General features: G+C 34.6%; 1 protein-coding gene across 8 annotated transcripts in view; it reads right to left on the bottom strand.

The window, feature by feature from the left end:
- ARB2A (ARB2 cotranscriptional regulator A) overlaps positions 1–16,706 on the bottom strand; it is a 273,806-nt gene that overhangs the window by 201,554 nt on the left and 55,546 nt on the right. For 6 of the 8 annotated variants that reach the window (XM_068929018.1, XM_068929016.1, XM_068929014.1 and 3 more), the window contains one exon: positions 10,147–10,338. The exons of the other annotated variants lie outside the window; for them this stretch is intronic. In XM_068929018.1, the coding sequence (XP_068785119.1) occupies positions 10,147–10,338 (192 nt within the window). The remainder of the gene's footprint in view (positions 1–10,146; positions 10,339–16,706) is intronic. 8 annotated transcript variants of the gene reach the window in all.

The following is a 16,706-nucleotide window of genomic DNA, read 5'->3' as shown; positions in this document are numbered from 1 at the left end:
AGCTTTAGTTTGTTCTAGCAGAGCTATTAAACTTTTTAAAGTTTTTGATCAAAAATGACATATATTGTTCACAAGATCTGCGCAGTTTCAAAAGATTGCAATCCTGAGTAAATTTGCATGACAAAGTCTCTGCCAGATCTATTTCCTTATTACCTGAAGCAGCAACGTGCATTATTAGAACAGCGCTAAACTATTTAAGGATAAAGCACCTCACTTTCTGTATGTGAATACCTTCGCATTAAAGTTAATATTTTCTAGCTCGATGCACAGTAAGCAAAAGATAATTTTATTCAAATATGCATTTCATGGTATGAATAAGGAAATACTCATCTCCCTGTTGAATTGGTAAGTCTTCTAAGTAATGGTTTATTTGAAAAATCAACAGGGTATTGGCAGTTTAGTGTAATATATACACACACATGCCATACCTATACTGACACACATACGTAACACTATTTCTGTGATATATATTACAAGTAATAAATTTACACATTCTAATGCATTACATTACTTAGGTGTTAGTTTAAACACCTGCACATCTAAAAAATATGACAAATACCTTTTTAAATTTTGTTTAAAAAAAATAGATATTAAAAACTGTTAAATACTAGTGAGTTAACTTTTTTAAAAGATAAGTATACCAAAAATGCACATCGCTACTTCTCGATAGTAAAATGCATACAAATTTCGCTATGTAACCAGATGCACTATGAAAATGAACTTTTGAATATTTCATTATTTTAATGTGCATAATCTGTGTAAGATAAAATTGATAAACTAGCATTATAATTGCACTCTATCCTGAATGAATTTGCTTAGAATACACAGAAAACAAGGCACTGGCTACTGTTTTGGTTTTTTTCCATAAAGCAAAAGTAATTATTTAGGAATAATATATCAACTAATGAACATTTAAAAGTTCATTCCATCCTAAATGAATGCAATTTTAATAAGTTAAAATTATGCCTTTACAGTTATATTCCATGAGGAATAAAAAAACGCTTAAAAATCCATACTCCTTAGTATTGTGCCACTCACTAGTTTGTATGACCACAATTATTGACAAGACCACCCCAACAGAAAAAATACCAAAAAACTGTGAAAGCTCTTCTCTGTTTATTTTGAAACCTTCATTGCATGATCATATAAGCATAGTCAAAGCTTTTTGCACCCAGAGAAAGAACGAAGTTCCCCTCCTAAACGGTATTGTCCTGTGAAGGTACTGCTATGTTGGGTGAGCTAAACCGTCATCCCAGCAAAATTTACTTGACTGTCCCTCCGCCTTGAAATGTAAGATAAAATCACTCTGTAGCAAATCAGCTGAAATAAAAAGTTATTCTGATTTATTGCATTAAGCACTAGTTTATCTGCTCAGATGCGAACAACAGTGAAGCTATGACACTTCCACATACTCAAATTCTCTGAAACAAACCAATACTGGATTGTAACTTTATTTACCTCTAAACAGGATTCTTAAGAAGTGGCCTGATAACCCAGGTGACAAATAACTACTCTATTTTCAACTACAGTCATACTAATACGCATTTATCCATTTCTATTATAAGTGCCATACATATTGCCAATTTAAAATTAACACTCTATTGAAGATCCATAATATAACAGAAAGAATTTCATCTCACACTTTTGAGCAATTAAAAGGTCACAGTCCCACAACCAGCTTCTCACAGATCCTTGAACCTTCTCCATATAAGCACAGTAATAGGTGCTCATGCATCCAGTTGCTCAATGGAGCTAAGTCAATACAAGTTTTAGTTTTTAAATAAAACCCTGCACGCATAATAAAGCCTACCAAATAAACTCATCTGTTCATGAAGCACAAGTGTCATTTAGATGTAATCCAGAAGAAAACTTTAAAGCTGCATTTATGAAAAATTTTGATCATATATTCACTAAAGTCTTGTTCAGTTACTGTCCAGCGCTGTCAGTGATTCTACTTTAAGGAGAATGAAAAGTGCAACTAAGCAAATAATTAACAAAGGATAGGACTCTTACACTAAATCCATTCATACATAATTTATCAATGCTTTGTATTGTAGGCATACACTATAGAGTATATTCAAAGCATCATTTTCAATCAGGTTTTACATTTCAAAACAGCTCCTTTACAAAAGTCATGTGACCCAAAAAAGTCAGGAAAACTACAAATTTCCCATAAAACCAGAAACTGTAAAAGACAAGACTTAAGACAAAGTGATACGAATTTCATTTCATAGTAGTACTGTTCACCTACATAGAAATCAACTGGCTTCCCATTACCCTAAGCACTGGACATTCATTTCATGCTCCACTTGGTCCTTCTAATTTTTAGAAAGAATTTTTAATTAATGCAGAGTATACGTTTTAAGCCTACCTAGCAGGGATGAAAGTTCAACATTTTTTGTGTAAAACTAAAAATAACTGTATTTGCAGAATAAGTGTGAGGGTAGGAAAAGAGATGGCTAGTAAATCTAACACTAGATTTTTATGTAGAATTTTATCTCCATTCTTACAAAAATAACAGTCTGCAAATTTAATCTGTGCTTAAGTAGGTGACATTATTTCTGAAGTAACAGTGAACACAGTCAAGGAAAAGCTCATAGGTTACAAAACAAAAGGGAGGGAAAATACAATGCAAGCGCAAAACCAATCTGTCTCTAATCTTTTCTTTTTAAACCTAGGCTACTCAAAAATCTTCAACTAATTATTCCATTTTATTGATAGCATTTTTCCCAAGGGAAGTTATTTAAAAAGTTTAACCCCTGAGCAAGTCATGGCTTCTCCTGCCTTTGAAAGTGTCAAGTGCATTGATTATAACTGCAGGAACTGTTACCTTCTACCCAGAGAATCTCACCCTGCACAATCTTAAACACTGTCTCTCTCCCAAAACGGCTTTGATTCAGCAATTCAGACTGCTTCAGCTGATATTAAAGGCAGAAGCACCACAGAAAAGGGATCAGTAGTTAAAACGAAATACAAAGAGTAAAAAAAAAAAAACACACACACACACACAGATCTTGGATATAGTAGCACAAAGCTTGAGAGAAAAGCAGATTTGAAAAAGACATCAGAGTGACTAAAAAAAGAACAACATGACAGAAATTAAACAAGATTTTTATGTTCGCCTTCCATGCATTTAAACTCATCTCAACCTCTATTGAAATTCTGATCATACCCAAACCCCAAGGCTTTTGACATACTTTCAAAAATCCACACCCCCTCTTTCTCTTTTCTAAGTCTCCAGAGTCACTGCTAGGTATCCAACAAGTTGAAGGGAGAAAGGGGGAAGAAAAAAAAGAAAAGGAAGAATTCTAATCTTTCTAATCTGCATATGATGAAAAGGCCATTTATACTCATATTAAACTTTGTTGTTAAAATGATCATGATCAATTTTAAATATTCAGTATGTGTTTTTATTCCCCTACTTAGCTTAAATGATTTGGAAAAAAAAAATCATCTTTTCAAGTCACATATGTCCAAATAGTCTCAAAAGTGTTTTTCTTAGGTCAGCGGCAAAGTAAAAGGAAGCAAAAACAAGGTGCTACATGCAAGCCAGCCACTAGAATAAAAGACGACAAAGCAACTGTTAATTAACTTTATATTACCAAAAATCACATAGCACAGAAAAATATAAAAACGTAGATAGAAACAATTATCACGACACGGATTACACACATCTACACATCTTAGAAATGACGTGCAAAATTCCAAAGGATAATTGGATTTTCCGAACTGCAAGTGGGTTTTTTCCAGTTCAGTCATGACAGGGCCAGAAGGTAATGATACATCTGCCATGATGCAACAAGCAGACCTGTCTTCTGTCAAGAGTTGAAATCATAAAGGAATAAGCTGTCGTTAGCAACCTCTCTCCAAACAGTAGAGCTGTCATCTCATTGTTTTCCTTTGCTGGCATGGGGGCTGGTGTGGGTTTATATACCCTGTCAGTTCAATATTAGTCTAAGCTTTTAACCTTTTCTTGGATTTCTGACTCAATAAATCTTCTATGGAGCTCATTGTGTAACATTATTTATTTTGTGATCAATTAATATTACTTCCAAGTATCTATGCACTTCTTCCTTCTATCTACTTCTGATCAGAATTTCAAATCAGTATTTAAGAGATTATTAATTTCTCATATGATATTAAAAAGATATTAAATATACTGTTTTTCTTTTTCTCTCTGGAGTATTTTTTTTTGTCAATTATACATGATAATTCACTTAATAATACATTGTAATTTGTGTTTATACATTCAGAAAGATCTCAGAAGATCATACCTCTAGTTACTCATAAGTTTTCTTAATACTATCCCCACAAAAACCAGAAGATGTAAAAATAAGACTTCTCTGTTTTCTAGGCAATTTTATTTGTATAGTCTACAAAAATGAATAAAGTCAATTATATACACCAGAGTCAGATAATTACTCCTGGAAAGAAAACAATGTATCACGTTATTGCTCGTTTTAGTAAAATTAGACTTTTAGTAAAATGTTAGAATGCTCAAATAAGATCATGATTACTACGGTGCTGTACCCAACTATTAACAAATAAATGCAGTCTTTTAACTTATTTCTGCAACAATATGCATAGAAAAAACATGAGCATAAGTATCACTATGCTAAATAAATACTGTCATAGCAGCAAAACGTCAGCCCTGTTTTTTCAAGAAAGTGCCTCCCATCTTAACAATATTATGTTAATTACATACAAACTATAAGACTTTGAAACTTAAGTTCTTAAAACATGACCACTAACAGCAAGGGGACCAACCATAGTTAATTGCCTCACTACACATTCAGTTTACAAAGTCTGGATCCGTCACCAACTACTTCATCTTCTAGATCAGCTTAAAAACAAAATGCAAAAGTTTTTCTACAGGGATTCCTGCTAGTGTACTCAGAACAAAAAAAAAAATTTCATGATGATAACATTTAAATGTCTACTTTTGCAGCTCACTGAGTTTTACAAAATAGAAAGATTTTTAAAAGGTTAATAAATCACATAAAGGTTATGAAGAGTAAATTTACTGTCTGCTGTGCTGGATGACTTTGTTGTTCCATTCAACTCAGTTACAAAACAAATGATACCTGATTCCATGCCAAAGTAAATATCCACCCTCTGCAATCCTGAGAAAATATTACCATGCTCGCAGTTTCATACACATGAATGATACTAATCTAAGTAAATAAAGACAATACTCTTAAGGTTAAGCAGCATGGAAGTTGTTAAGGGAATGCAGTGAGAAATACAGGATAAACACAAGGGAAAATAGAAGATGAAAATCTTATAAGCCATTGCAGAAAGATTTCTGGAGATGATGCCCAGGTCAGGTCACCCCCAGATATTTCATCTGTTCATGAAAACTCAGATTTCTGGCTGCTGCTGCATTTCTTCAAAAAAACAAAATCATTCAGGTTCTCTGAGGAAGCTACCGTTAGGGTGCTATTACCTCTACTTCATGCATCATTTTTTCTCCCAGTGCTAATAAAATAACCCCAAGTCTTGTAAAATAGTACTGAACTTCAAGCGAGGTGACAATTCTTGGATGTTCCAAAAAAAAAAAAAAAACCCCAAACAAACAAAAAACCACAATAACCCCCCCCCACACACACCCAATACAGACTGCTGACAATTGCTGTGGTTGAATTTTCTGTTAGCATCCTTGGGACGATAGCTATCTTAGGTAACGAAAATATTGAGCTTCCAAAGGTACAGAGAGCATCCAACAGCTTCTTTGTACTCATGCAGTAAGCAGTGCAGTAAGCTGCTGTCCTCTTCAGTCCTTAGAGGAAGCTTATGAAAGAGAGTACTCCAAAATTCCTCTCAGTATCCCAACTTAGGCAAGCTGAGCTTCCATTTCCTCAAGGAGCAAACTCCCTCCTTAAGTAGATCAACTTCAGTTTCTCACTGCCTGACACTCAACAGGCTTCAAAGCACAGAACCCACTTCCCTCACCATTACAGAAGGAACACTGCTGCATGAAGCAGCGGCCAGATTTTGCATCCTTTCTCGCTTGTTCGTATGTAACTATTCACAATATTTATTTGGCATTGTTTGCACATCCCCTAATTAAACATTGAGATTACCATCCGTGTTGTTATCACTCACTAACGAACTGGACTAGCCTACTCATAATCTGCTCCTAATGAGGCTGAGGTCCTCATGTGGAATAAGGAAGCCCTGGACTACCAAAACAAAATCAGGAACTTAAATCCTTAATTTGTGGAACCCCATGTAAATGCCCTCATCACTGAATTGAGGATTTTAGATTATTTGGTGTCTCTCATTATCTCCTGCTGAAGCTGCTCCCGTTGTTGCATGTATGACTGGACAATAAGCGATGGGAAAAAAGAATGACTCCATGGACAGTGAATGAGACATTTAGTTAAAATATAGAAGACCCAGATTAAAATTCCAACTCTGACTAATATTTATTTATTTTGAAAAAGTAAAACATCTTCAGTGTGGAATTAGATAATCCGCTCCTTCCCCAGAGAAAGGGTTCGAACTTCATTCTCCTGCATCTCAGATGACTGTTCCTACCAAAAACTCAGTATTTCCCAATGCAGTCAGTTTCAGTGAAAAAGTTCTATCTGGTATTTTTGTAAAGAAGTTTTTTTTAAAAAAAACATAATTGTATAATATTTATTTGGTACGGTATTTATAACAAACTGTCATCTTTTTATTTAATATATGTTTATGATATGCATTTGTTAGAATTGTAATTAAGCCTTTCTTACCTTTCTTAAGCTTCATATTATCACATCTGCCTTTTTTATACTTATTTTTGTAAAGTAGATCTTTTCCTACCCTGTTTGAATGTATTTACATACTTGTCTCTCACATTCTATACACTTTTCTCCCTCCTCCTTTTCCTACAATCTGTTCTCTATCTTGTCCCTTGTATATAATCTTGTTCTTTCATATTTCTTAGAAAATCTTTCACACTATCAAACTTTATATTCCTAATTTAACCCATTAGACCTACATTCTTGACACAGAACCTTCCAAAGTGTTCCCAGCATTCCCATCACCTATTATACAAGATATTGAATCTAGTAAATATAGCTTGACATAAAAGATGGAGGAAGGAGCCACCCAGATGAAAAGAAAAACACATTTCTAGCTACCAAGATGCTTCTCCTTGGATTTTTGTTACCGTATATCAGCCCCAAGACATGAGCACCGAGAAAAAAAAAAAAAGTAGGAAAAGAGGGGACAATTTAAGTGCTGTTCTAGACAGAAAGAGTTTCTCCAATTTTTTCTTCCCTTAGCTTCCAGGTTGGGACAGCAGTATCACTACTTCCTGCCAAACTCACTGTCCAACTGCTGTGTCCATCTCCTCTCCTCCTCTCTAGCAATACCTCCAGCTTGTGCAGCCCTATTTTTTCTCCACGTTTTTAAGAAACGTGGTAGTTCCATTGCTCTCCACGTTGAAAAGTAGCAGAGAAAATCTTACGGTTTTGACCTACCTAGAGGGCTTTTTTTCCTTGCTTGTTTTAAGGAAAGTAACAGTGTTGGAAATGTCTACAAGTTGAGAAAGATACCTGAACTAGTTTTCGCACAAGGGACACTTAATAATACTTTTTGCAAATAATTTTTGGTTTTTACAAATGAAAACCTCATCTCCAGAAACTGTTTCAAGCCACCTGCATATAGTTCATCCCCACAACAGATCAGTGGATTTTTCAAATCCTGGATACTATTATCCGCTTCAAATTCACACAGTACGCTTAAAAAAAAAAAAAAAAAAAAAAAAAAAAAAAGAAGAATCCATGTTCTTCTGTCTTAGCATTGTACATTGTAATCTCATGCTTTAATAAGGCACTCTGACTTCATTCAAGGATGAGACCTCTTCTTAGAGGAAACAGTGCAAGATCACGAAAAATAATTCCTTAATCCAAACCGGCAGCACGGTATGAGATATTATGACAATTTTCTTTCAGATCATTTACTATCTAGGCTAGTTACTTTCATTCTGTAAGAGACAGTAGTGTCTAAATCAACTAGTGGATTGAGCATCGTAAAACCCAGAAAAGGATGTGCTTTTAATTCTTATTAACTAAAACTGAAGTTCTTATTCTCACTCTACGATAATTTTCTGTACTTGAGTAATGCACATAATCCATATAGGAAGAAAACATGATACAAACATGTAGCTACCTCTATTTTATTTCCTTTAGTCATAACACAACGAGTACAAATTTCTTCAGTGGAGCTGGACTTCTGTAAAAATGTAGTCCCATCTTACTGGATGTAATTCTCACTACAGTGATTACAGGATATCAAAAATATCAACACATTTACTGTAATACAATTGAATACTATCTAAGGTTCACTTTACATGAAAAAATCCACTGCAAATAGTACCTGTTCTAAACTTGTAATGCATTTACTAGAATTTTAAGATGCACAAAAAAAGAAGAGAGTTGTGGTTTTTATAGTATCTGGAATTACTGGAGTGAAGAGAACTATAAATTTAAAATCTCTGTTAAGAAATAAGGAAATCAAAAGATAAGAGCGTAACATCTGTTGTCCTGATGTGACTGAATAATTACTGTATTTATTTAGATATTTCTCATTTAACTTTAGGGTTTTTTCTTGTGTTCTTCATTAAAAATGCAGAAATACAAAAATCTTTAAGTATTTATAGTCGAGGGAATACAGGCCTGATGTCTGTTACACTGACACAATCCCTGGATAAAATAAATAACTATACACACACCACAGGAAATAGAAGCTAAAACTCCCCTCTCCAAGAAATAGTCTCTTCAAGATGGTCAGGTAGCTTAGGCATAGTAGTCCAAACACCTTTTTTTAAACACTCAAGCCCTTTGGTTAGTCAAGACACCAGTATTTCTAGGAAAGAGCAAAAATGTGGGTATGTCAGCCTTGTAATGAGAATTTAAGTAGGTACAGATCTTCAGCTTTCTTGGGAAGAGTTTTAGAACCTGCACTCTAGAAAGTAATCTCATATACTCCACCTACCATATACTTACATTATACTTCATAACCCTGAAGTATTTTTGGATCTGCCTCTGAGTCTTGATTTAAAAAGTACAAAAACTTTATGTTAAAAGAAGGCAAGCATCACTGTCGTAAGACCTGGTTTCTTTTTCACATAAAGTGTAATCTGCTACTCTGTTAGTGAATCATATACAACAAAAATAATTTAATGATCCAATGTCTTAATATGTTTTCTTTCTTTGCTTTACTGAAAAAAAAAAGAAAATGTTTGAAGAAAATTGTTTTCTATACTGAACACTTTAAAGGCTAGTGCAAAAAAGAATTAACTTCATTTAGAAAAACATGTATAACAGAGTGACAAAAACCAACATTTATATAAGGATTACCTTAACTTGGTGAATACAACAGCAGAAATAGTGAATCTGAAATAGGTTCTTCAAATGTTTGCTACAGATAGTTTCATTTAGGAAATAGGGTAAAAGAGATGAATTATACTCACAAAGTTATGATGGTAAAAGTATTATGCAAATTGTGCAGTGTCTTTCACATGTTACTACACAGTACAGCACAACATGACACAGAGATGTGTCACAGATATAAAAGGATAGTGTCCATAAAATGTAGATGTTTTCTACTGTCAAGTATTGATAGGTGAATCAGAATGAATCATTATTCAGTGCAAAACTGAAAAAGCCTGTGCCTCTAACAAATTCAGTACAAGCCTAATAAAGCAAGCCTGCTGTTATCATGAAAGCTCATGTTATCATGAGATTACAACAGACATTGAGTGAGAATACATACAAATCTAATGAAATGTAAAATAAAACACTTCAAATCATAACAAATTTCTGTAGTGTCTCCTATTGTGTCTCATCTCCTGTTAAGGGCTCTTGTCACGTTAGCTGCCGTATTAAACTACATGGCAGTGCCGCCAAAACAATATGACATACAACTAAGATTTTTTTTTTTTTAAACTGCAAGAGGAGAACTTGTTTCTAGTTGACAAAAGTTCTGAAAAACACAAGCAAGCGCTCCCTCCTGGAGAAAATGAACACACGGGGAAAACGCTGAACACTGATTGACAAATTAAAACATCACAGATGTATAGCTCTTCATATACACACGCACAAATATATACTTGCACGCACACACACAAACATACATACATACACTTTCACTTACCTCAGTAGCTCTCTTTATATATGGTATCTGTGTGCCACTGTCCAGATCCTCATTAATGATAAGTCTCCTAGCCCACTGACCTGCTCTGACAACACCGCTACCATGAATTAGGACCAACAGTTTGTCTGTATTTGTTAACGCATCCTCACTCATAAAGATAAAACTCTTTGGTTCACTCTCAGTCGCATCTACCTGCAATTATAACCAATACACATTTTTATGCATCAGTAAACAGTTTTGAAAGAATACCTGTAGTTATAAAGTTAGCCATCAGAACTGATACCAAAACTTTCACTCTTTAACCACTATTTGTACGTACATTACATAGACTAATGCATGCCCAGTGCTAGATAAAAATAAAACAGAACCTAGTATCTGCACAATGTAGCTTTAAAACAAAAATTGTATCAGAGTTCAGAACAGTTATCCAAGGGAGATTTAAATTTACTACATCAAACAGAAGTGGTACAAAGTTTGATAAAGCTTTAAAACTTCAGTTGTTTACATAAATTTACTGGCAAAAAGAAAGTCCATAAAAGAACAATAAAGGAACAAAAAAATCAAGTAATTTGTCACCTCTGATATGCCTGAAGCAACAATAAATGTCTTACATAATGTGGAAAAAAAAAGCCGAAGGAGTTCCATCTCAGCCACCTCAACATAAATACCCAATAAGCTACATATGAACCAGTATCGCAACTTTGTCCATTATAAATTTAATAGGATAGGCCTAATAAAATATAGAAAATGCAATTTTGGACTAAATAATGGCTTGGCTAAGAGCTCGACACCAGGGCCAATGCTTTGCTGTTTTGCTGTAGGAAGAGATCAAGGAGGAGCTTTGATACTCAGCAAGCCATATTCTAAATCTAAATTTTGTTCTTATTTTACAGAGTAAAGAAGTGCTTTGTCTGTTTTGTTCTGTTGCAAGGTGTATACCTGGTTTAGCAAATCTGGCTCAAGGCAAAAGAACTATTCTGGTCTATCCCTTTTTCCTTTTCCCACATTTGAATACAATGAAAAAGGAGAACACTGTAGGCAAGCGTTCATAGCCCGCTGTACCCCACTGCCAGTACAGGGTAACCGTACTGCTGCGAGGAACGACCTTGGATTACCCTACATTCCTCAGCAGCAAGGAAGGACAGGGGAGGAAATGAGCCTTGTGTTGAGACGGAGGAATGGCTATTTGGAACGTGTCAGGTTCTCTCTCATATATGGCCACATAGTCTAATTTACCCTTCCCTTGGGAAAACTAATCCACCATTAGCCTACAGAATTTTTACATGCAAGTAAGTCTTACCTCTTTTTTTTTTTTTTTTTTTCTAAATGAAGTCAATGACGCTACTTGAACAAAAAGAATTCCTAACTGGAATAATGTTCGTTTGATCATATCTGTGCTCAGCATCTGCCACAGAACTTAAGACCTCATTCCCTACCCCAAAATGGCATAGCGTCTCACACAACTCAGCTTTCACCCTCTACCCCACAAAATGTACTTTTCTTCTCTCACACTTTGTGAGAAAACAGGAAAAACAGTAAAAAATGCATTCTGCTGAAAAGAGCACAACAGGTACCAGATCATGTTGCCACTTTGGAAGCAGCTGCATGGATACCTTAAAACTTACAGTGGCAGAAATACAGAAATTTGGACAACATTAAATCTCATACAGTACTTAGTAAGATGCAATTCAGTTTTGCACATAAACCGAATCCTTACAACACCAGAATTAAGAAGAAACATTGCACATTTGCTTTTCAGATAAAGATATAGTTTAGCTGTATATTCTACTACAATTTAGCTGTATATTCTACTATTCTTCTATCATATGTACTAGAAGACACAATATAACTCATTTACACTTCTGCAAATATGTTAATTTAAAAAAGTTAAAAATATCTACCCAGCTGATAAAAAAAAAAAACAAAAAAAAAAACAACCCTTCATTCCCTTCCTCAGCTTAATTACATTTGGAAACTTTTCTTCAAGCCAATTTATCTTCAAACAGTAGTAATTCATTAAATCAAGCTATCACTAAAGAATGCACATAAAGGTCACTCTTGTGCACAACCTTACTTTATTGACAAATCAATGCAGAATACCATTTAGTGCTAGACATACTGAGACTGCATAAAATAATTTATAGTTATTAACAATTTTCTGTCCAGAACCTACTCATGAACACTTATCTCTGACTCTTTGTTTAAATACAAATTGAATATATTCAGTAAAATACTGAACTTCAATTAGATACATTAACTATTTGACTCAACATTGTTATTCACATGAGATAACAGTCTTCCAATAATTTGTAGCAAGGAATGTCAAATCTATCTAAATTCTGTTGATAGTTTACTGAACATACAAAGTTTAATTTTCCTTTTCTCAGGCTTATTTTTCTGATGTACAGCTACACCTTAAGTTTTATGACTGTCTTCAGTTATGATCGATTCTCTGATGAGTTGCGTTACGTGCTCTATAGATGTTACGAAACACTTAAGATTTCCAAACACTGAATTAATTTGTCCATAAGAGTTCCATCTCAAATGTTCCTGAGCTGTGTCACATGATACCATTCTATATTACATTTCAACAGCATACTAATTAGTATTTTGCATAGTTGTTATCAATATATAAGGTAGCATCAAAGCATACTAGAAACCTTATCTTAATCTCACGTCCATGCTACCACACGGACCTTATGGCACTTTTTTCACGGACCTTATCTTAATCTCACGTCCATGCTACCACACAGACCTTATGGCACTACTAGCCCAAACTGCACAAAACCTGACTGGGTTCTAGCGTTCCTTTATTTTGTACATTGGACGTTTTAAGCTTTAAGACTGAGCTTTAAGATTTTACAGGGAAACACAAAAACTAATGTTTTTCTTATTCCAGGTAAGAAACACAATAAAATCATGAGCCTGGACTCTGCAAACAGGCGAGATGAATGTAACTTGTGAGTGGAAGAAAGACCATGGCAAGTAAATGGGATATTGAAAAGACTCAGAAAGATCAGCATTGCGAGCAGCTTGTGGAGGGAGAAAACCGCTCGTTCGCTTCTGAAAAGATAAGAAAAATCTACTATTACATAATTCTACTACATGAAGCTTGCTAGCTCATTTATGTTATGGTCTTCACAATATTGAATGTCTCGATTTACAATTTTTCATTCAAAACAGTAAAAGATGAAAACTGCTGATCAATACTACAAACATCTAATTAGCATTTAGTGATTACCGTAGCTAACTCAACGAACCTAAAATTGGTGGAATTTTTAAAAAACAGGTATTGACTGGACTTAAGTGACAAAATAGCCAAAAAGAATAAGCGGTGGCAATAAGAGACTATTGTTTCTCAAAGAAAAGTAGTTCCTGGCTTTCTAGTAGATCAAGAGAACTACTGAATGAAGTTTTAGCTACTGAAGTGAAAGAGCAAAGCATTGATAAGTTAGAAGATTCTGCAAAGTGAGACCTTTTAGTGCCATCGTCAATAAAATGTGTTAGTAATTACTTAAACTTCCACTTCAGGTCTTCCCAGAATCTGTTAAAGATATATTTAATTCAGAAGCACCCTCTATTTGTCCTCAACAGCTAAAGAACAGCAAAGATCAATCACTGATTATACCATTAAAAATAGAGCAATATAAAGGCTTCATCTAGATAAAAAGAAATTGCAGTACTTCTTTATATTAATAATATAACCTTCAGTGGAGCACAAAATGAGAAATTTGAAAGAAATAATTGAACTGCTTCTCCCTGAATATGAGTCTCTTCATTTAAATTTTCAAGTCCACTAGTAGATGCTGAACATCAAGAGAACTACAATACTTTACGCTAACAATAACACAACATGCATCTAAGCCTCCTAGTAGGAAAAAAGATTTGGATTTATATTTTGTCATAGATGCTAACATATTAAATTAATGGGTAAGCTTTCCTGATTTTATATCTGCTCCCGATTTTATATCTGAAGCTCTTTGATTTTATATCTGAAAAGAAATTTACAAATTTTTGTGGTCAAAACTGAAACTGCTACCTGAGAACTCTAAATAGAGACAGCAGAGTTGGACTTTTGCTCAGGAGGTAGAAATCAAGAAAGATGAGAGAACCTACAATGCTGTCATCTTAAACCTCTGATGCATAGGATTTCAGTCCACTACTAAAATCATGCTGGGGAGAGGGAGGGGGGAAGGAAAAAAAAAAAAACCAAAAACCTGAGGAAACCTCCCTTAATACAGTCCCGAAACACATTTCACGTATTTAAACATCATTACACACCCTACCAACTTCATGATCAACTGACAGAGAAAGGAAAACCAATATACCAACTTTCTGATCACCTGTGATGAAGTGCAGAAAAAAAAAAAGTTTCTCTTTTTGTAACGCATTCACATAAGGCCATACCTAAGAATGGCCACACTGGTCAGATTACACGTCCCAGGAGTCTGACAAATGGCAGATTGCTTAGGGAAATCGTATGAGAACAGGCTGGATATGGAGTGATTCCTCTCTGTTCTTGGTAACCAGTAATGTTGGAGCTTCCTCAGCCAGAATTCATATCCAGACAAGCATGTATAATAGTTCAATGGACCCATCCCACTTTAGCTTCGTCAAATGGTTTTTTAGACTCCATTTGTACCTTTCTCCTTGATAGCACTCTGTGGCAATGAGTTTCACAATATAATTGGGTTATAACTGAAAAAAGTGCTTCCTCTCTCTCACTAGAGATTTCCTGCCTGATAATTTAAATTTGATGCCCCTTAGCTTCTGTATTATGAAAAAAGTGAATAACCATTCCCTATTCATCTTCTTTGCACCTTTCATGATGTTACAGATTTGTCACATTCTTTCCTCAGTCATCTATTTTCGAAGCTGAACAATCTTTCTGTTTAATCTTTGTCTGAAAAGCATTTTGTGCCTGTAATCATTCTTGTAACCCTCCTCTGTATTTTTTTCAAATTCTTCATATCCCTTTTGATATGGTGTCCAGACTCCACACAGTGTTCAAGATGGGTGCCCACATAATGAGTGGAATGACGATGTTTTTCTGTTTCGTTCTCAACACTTAATAACTCCTAACATCCTATCTACTTTGAGGTTTTTGACAGCCATTGAGCACTAACTGTTGTTCTCTCACAGCTATTCACAATCACTCCAAGATCTCTTTCCTGAGTAGTAACAGCTCTTTTAGAGCCCATTACTGTATTAACAGAGTGAGTTATTTTCCCCATAATTTCACATTTATCAAAACTGAATCTCATATGTCATTTTATCATCCAATCACTCAGCATCATGAAATATTCCAAATTTCATCACAACCGGCTTTAGATTTATGTATTCTAAACCATTATAGAAGAATCAGCAAACTTTGTTACCTTCTATTGATCCCTTTTTTCCTTTATTACAAAAATACGTCAGTGCAGACCTTAGTAACACTTCACTGGTAAGAACTTCTTTCAGCTATAAAATATGAACACTTTTTTTTCTTTCTTTCGATCAGTTCTTAATTCATAAGGGGACTCCTTCGTCTCATCCTACGACAGTTTATTATTTATTTATTTTAGTGCATATAAAAGTGTTTAGTAAGCTTGTTGACAGCATGTTGGAAACCTAGGTACTCTATTACTGACAAGATCTTTCGTCTTCACGTGATCTCCAACTCCTTCAATGTAGACTTTTTTTTTTTTTTTAAATAAGAACTATATTAACTTTTCCTCAATACATAGTTTTGCCTTTACTAACTCAATATTTTATCATAGTTTTTATTAATTTGCTTGGTACAGGGGTCAGACTTCCTGATAATGTAGTTCTGTGAATTACTCCTGGAGCCCTTTGCCTTCAAAGGCTATTATTGCATTTACTCTTTTTCTATTTCTCTGATGTAGAAATGCGGATCTAAGCAGTAAGTTACATAGTAGCTGGTTGCTCTGTAGCTTCATATTTGACTTCTTTCAAAACCCTGGGATTAAAAACCATCTCCTCCTGGAAAGTGACTATTGCATGTTGCATCGATTTGTTCTAAGATCCTCTCTACTGATATGTCAATTTGAGACAGTTCCTCAGAATTATATCCCATTAAAACAAAACAAAACGAAAAAACAGAGCATGAAAGCCTCTGGAACAAATAATATTGGAAATAATCATTTCAGTTGTTCTTATTTGACCTTTTTTATCTGAGCATTCCTTTTGTACCCTGACCATCCATCAGCCCCACCAAGCTCTCTGATTCATTATTAGGCTTTACAACTGTAACAAGTTGCTCCTCAAATTCCGTTTTGGGTGATCTTAGCGTATATGTAACTTGCCAGAGTTTATACTCTTTTTTTTTTTTTCCTCCCTCGCTTGCCCTGGACTTACTGTTGCTAAAAGCTGTCTTATTGCTCCTATTAACTAGTTTAAGCCATTTGTGTGTGTGTGAGTATGAGTGTGTGTTATTATTTGGGAGTTTGTCTTGAGAGGTGTTTAAAGATGGTCTATATATAGCTTTCATTTTTCAACTTCTACCTACTCTTTTACATTTATCTCACTTTATGTAGACCTCTTCATAAACTATTTTC

Source organism: Struthio camelus, chromosome Z, assembly GCF_040807025.1.
Source record: "Struthio camelus isolate bStrCam1 chromosome Z, bStrCam1.hap1, whole genome shotgun sequence".
Taxonomy (NCBI): domain Eukaryota; kingdom Metazoa; phylum Chordata; class Aves; order Struthioniformes; family Struthionidae; genus Struthio; species Struthio camelus.
The sequence above is the reverse complement of the archived record's forward strand: the minus strand, read 5'-3'. Positions and strand labels throughout refer to the sequence as shown.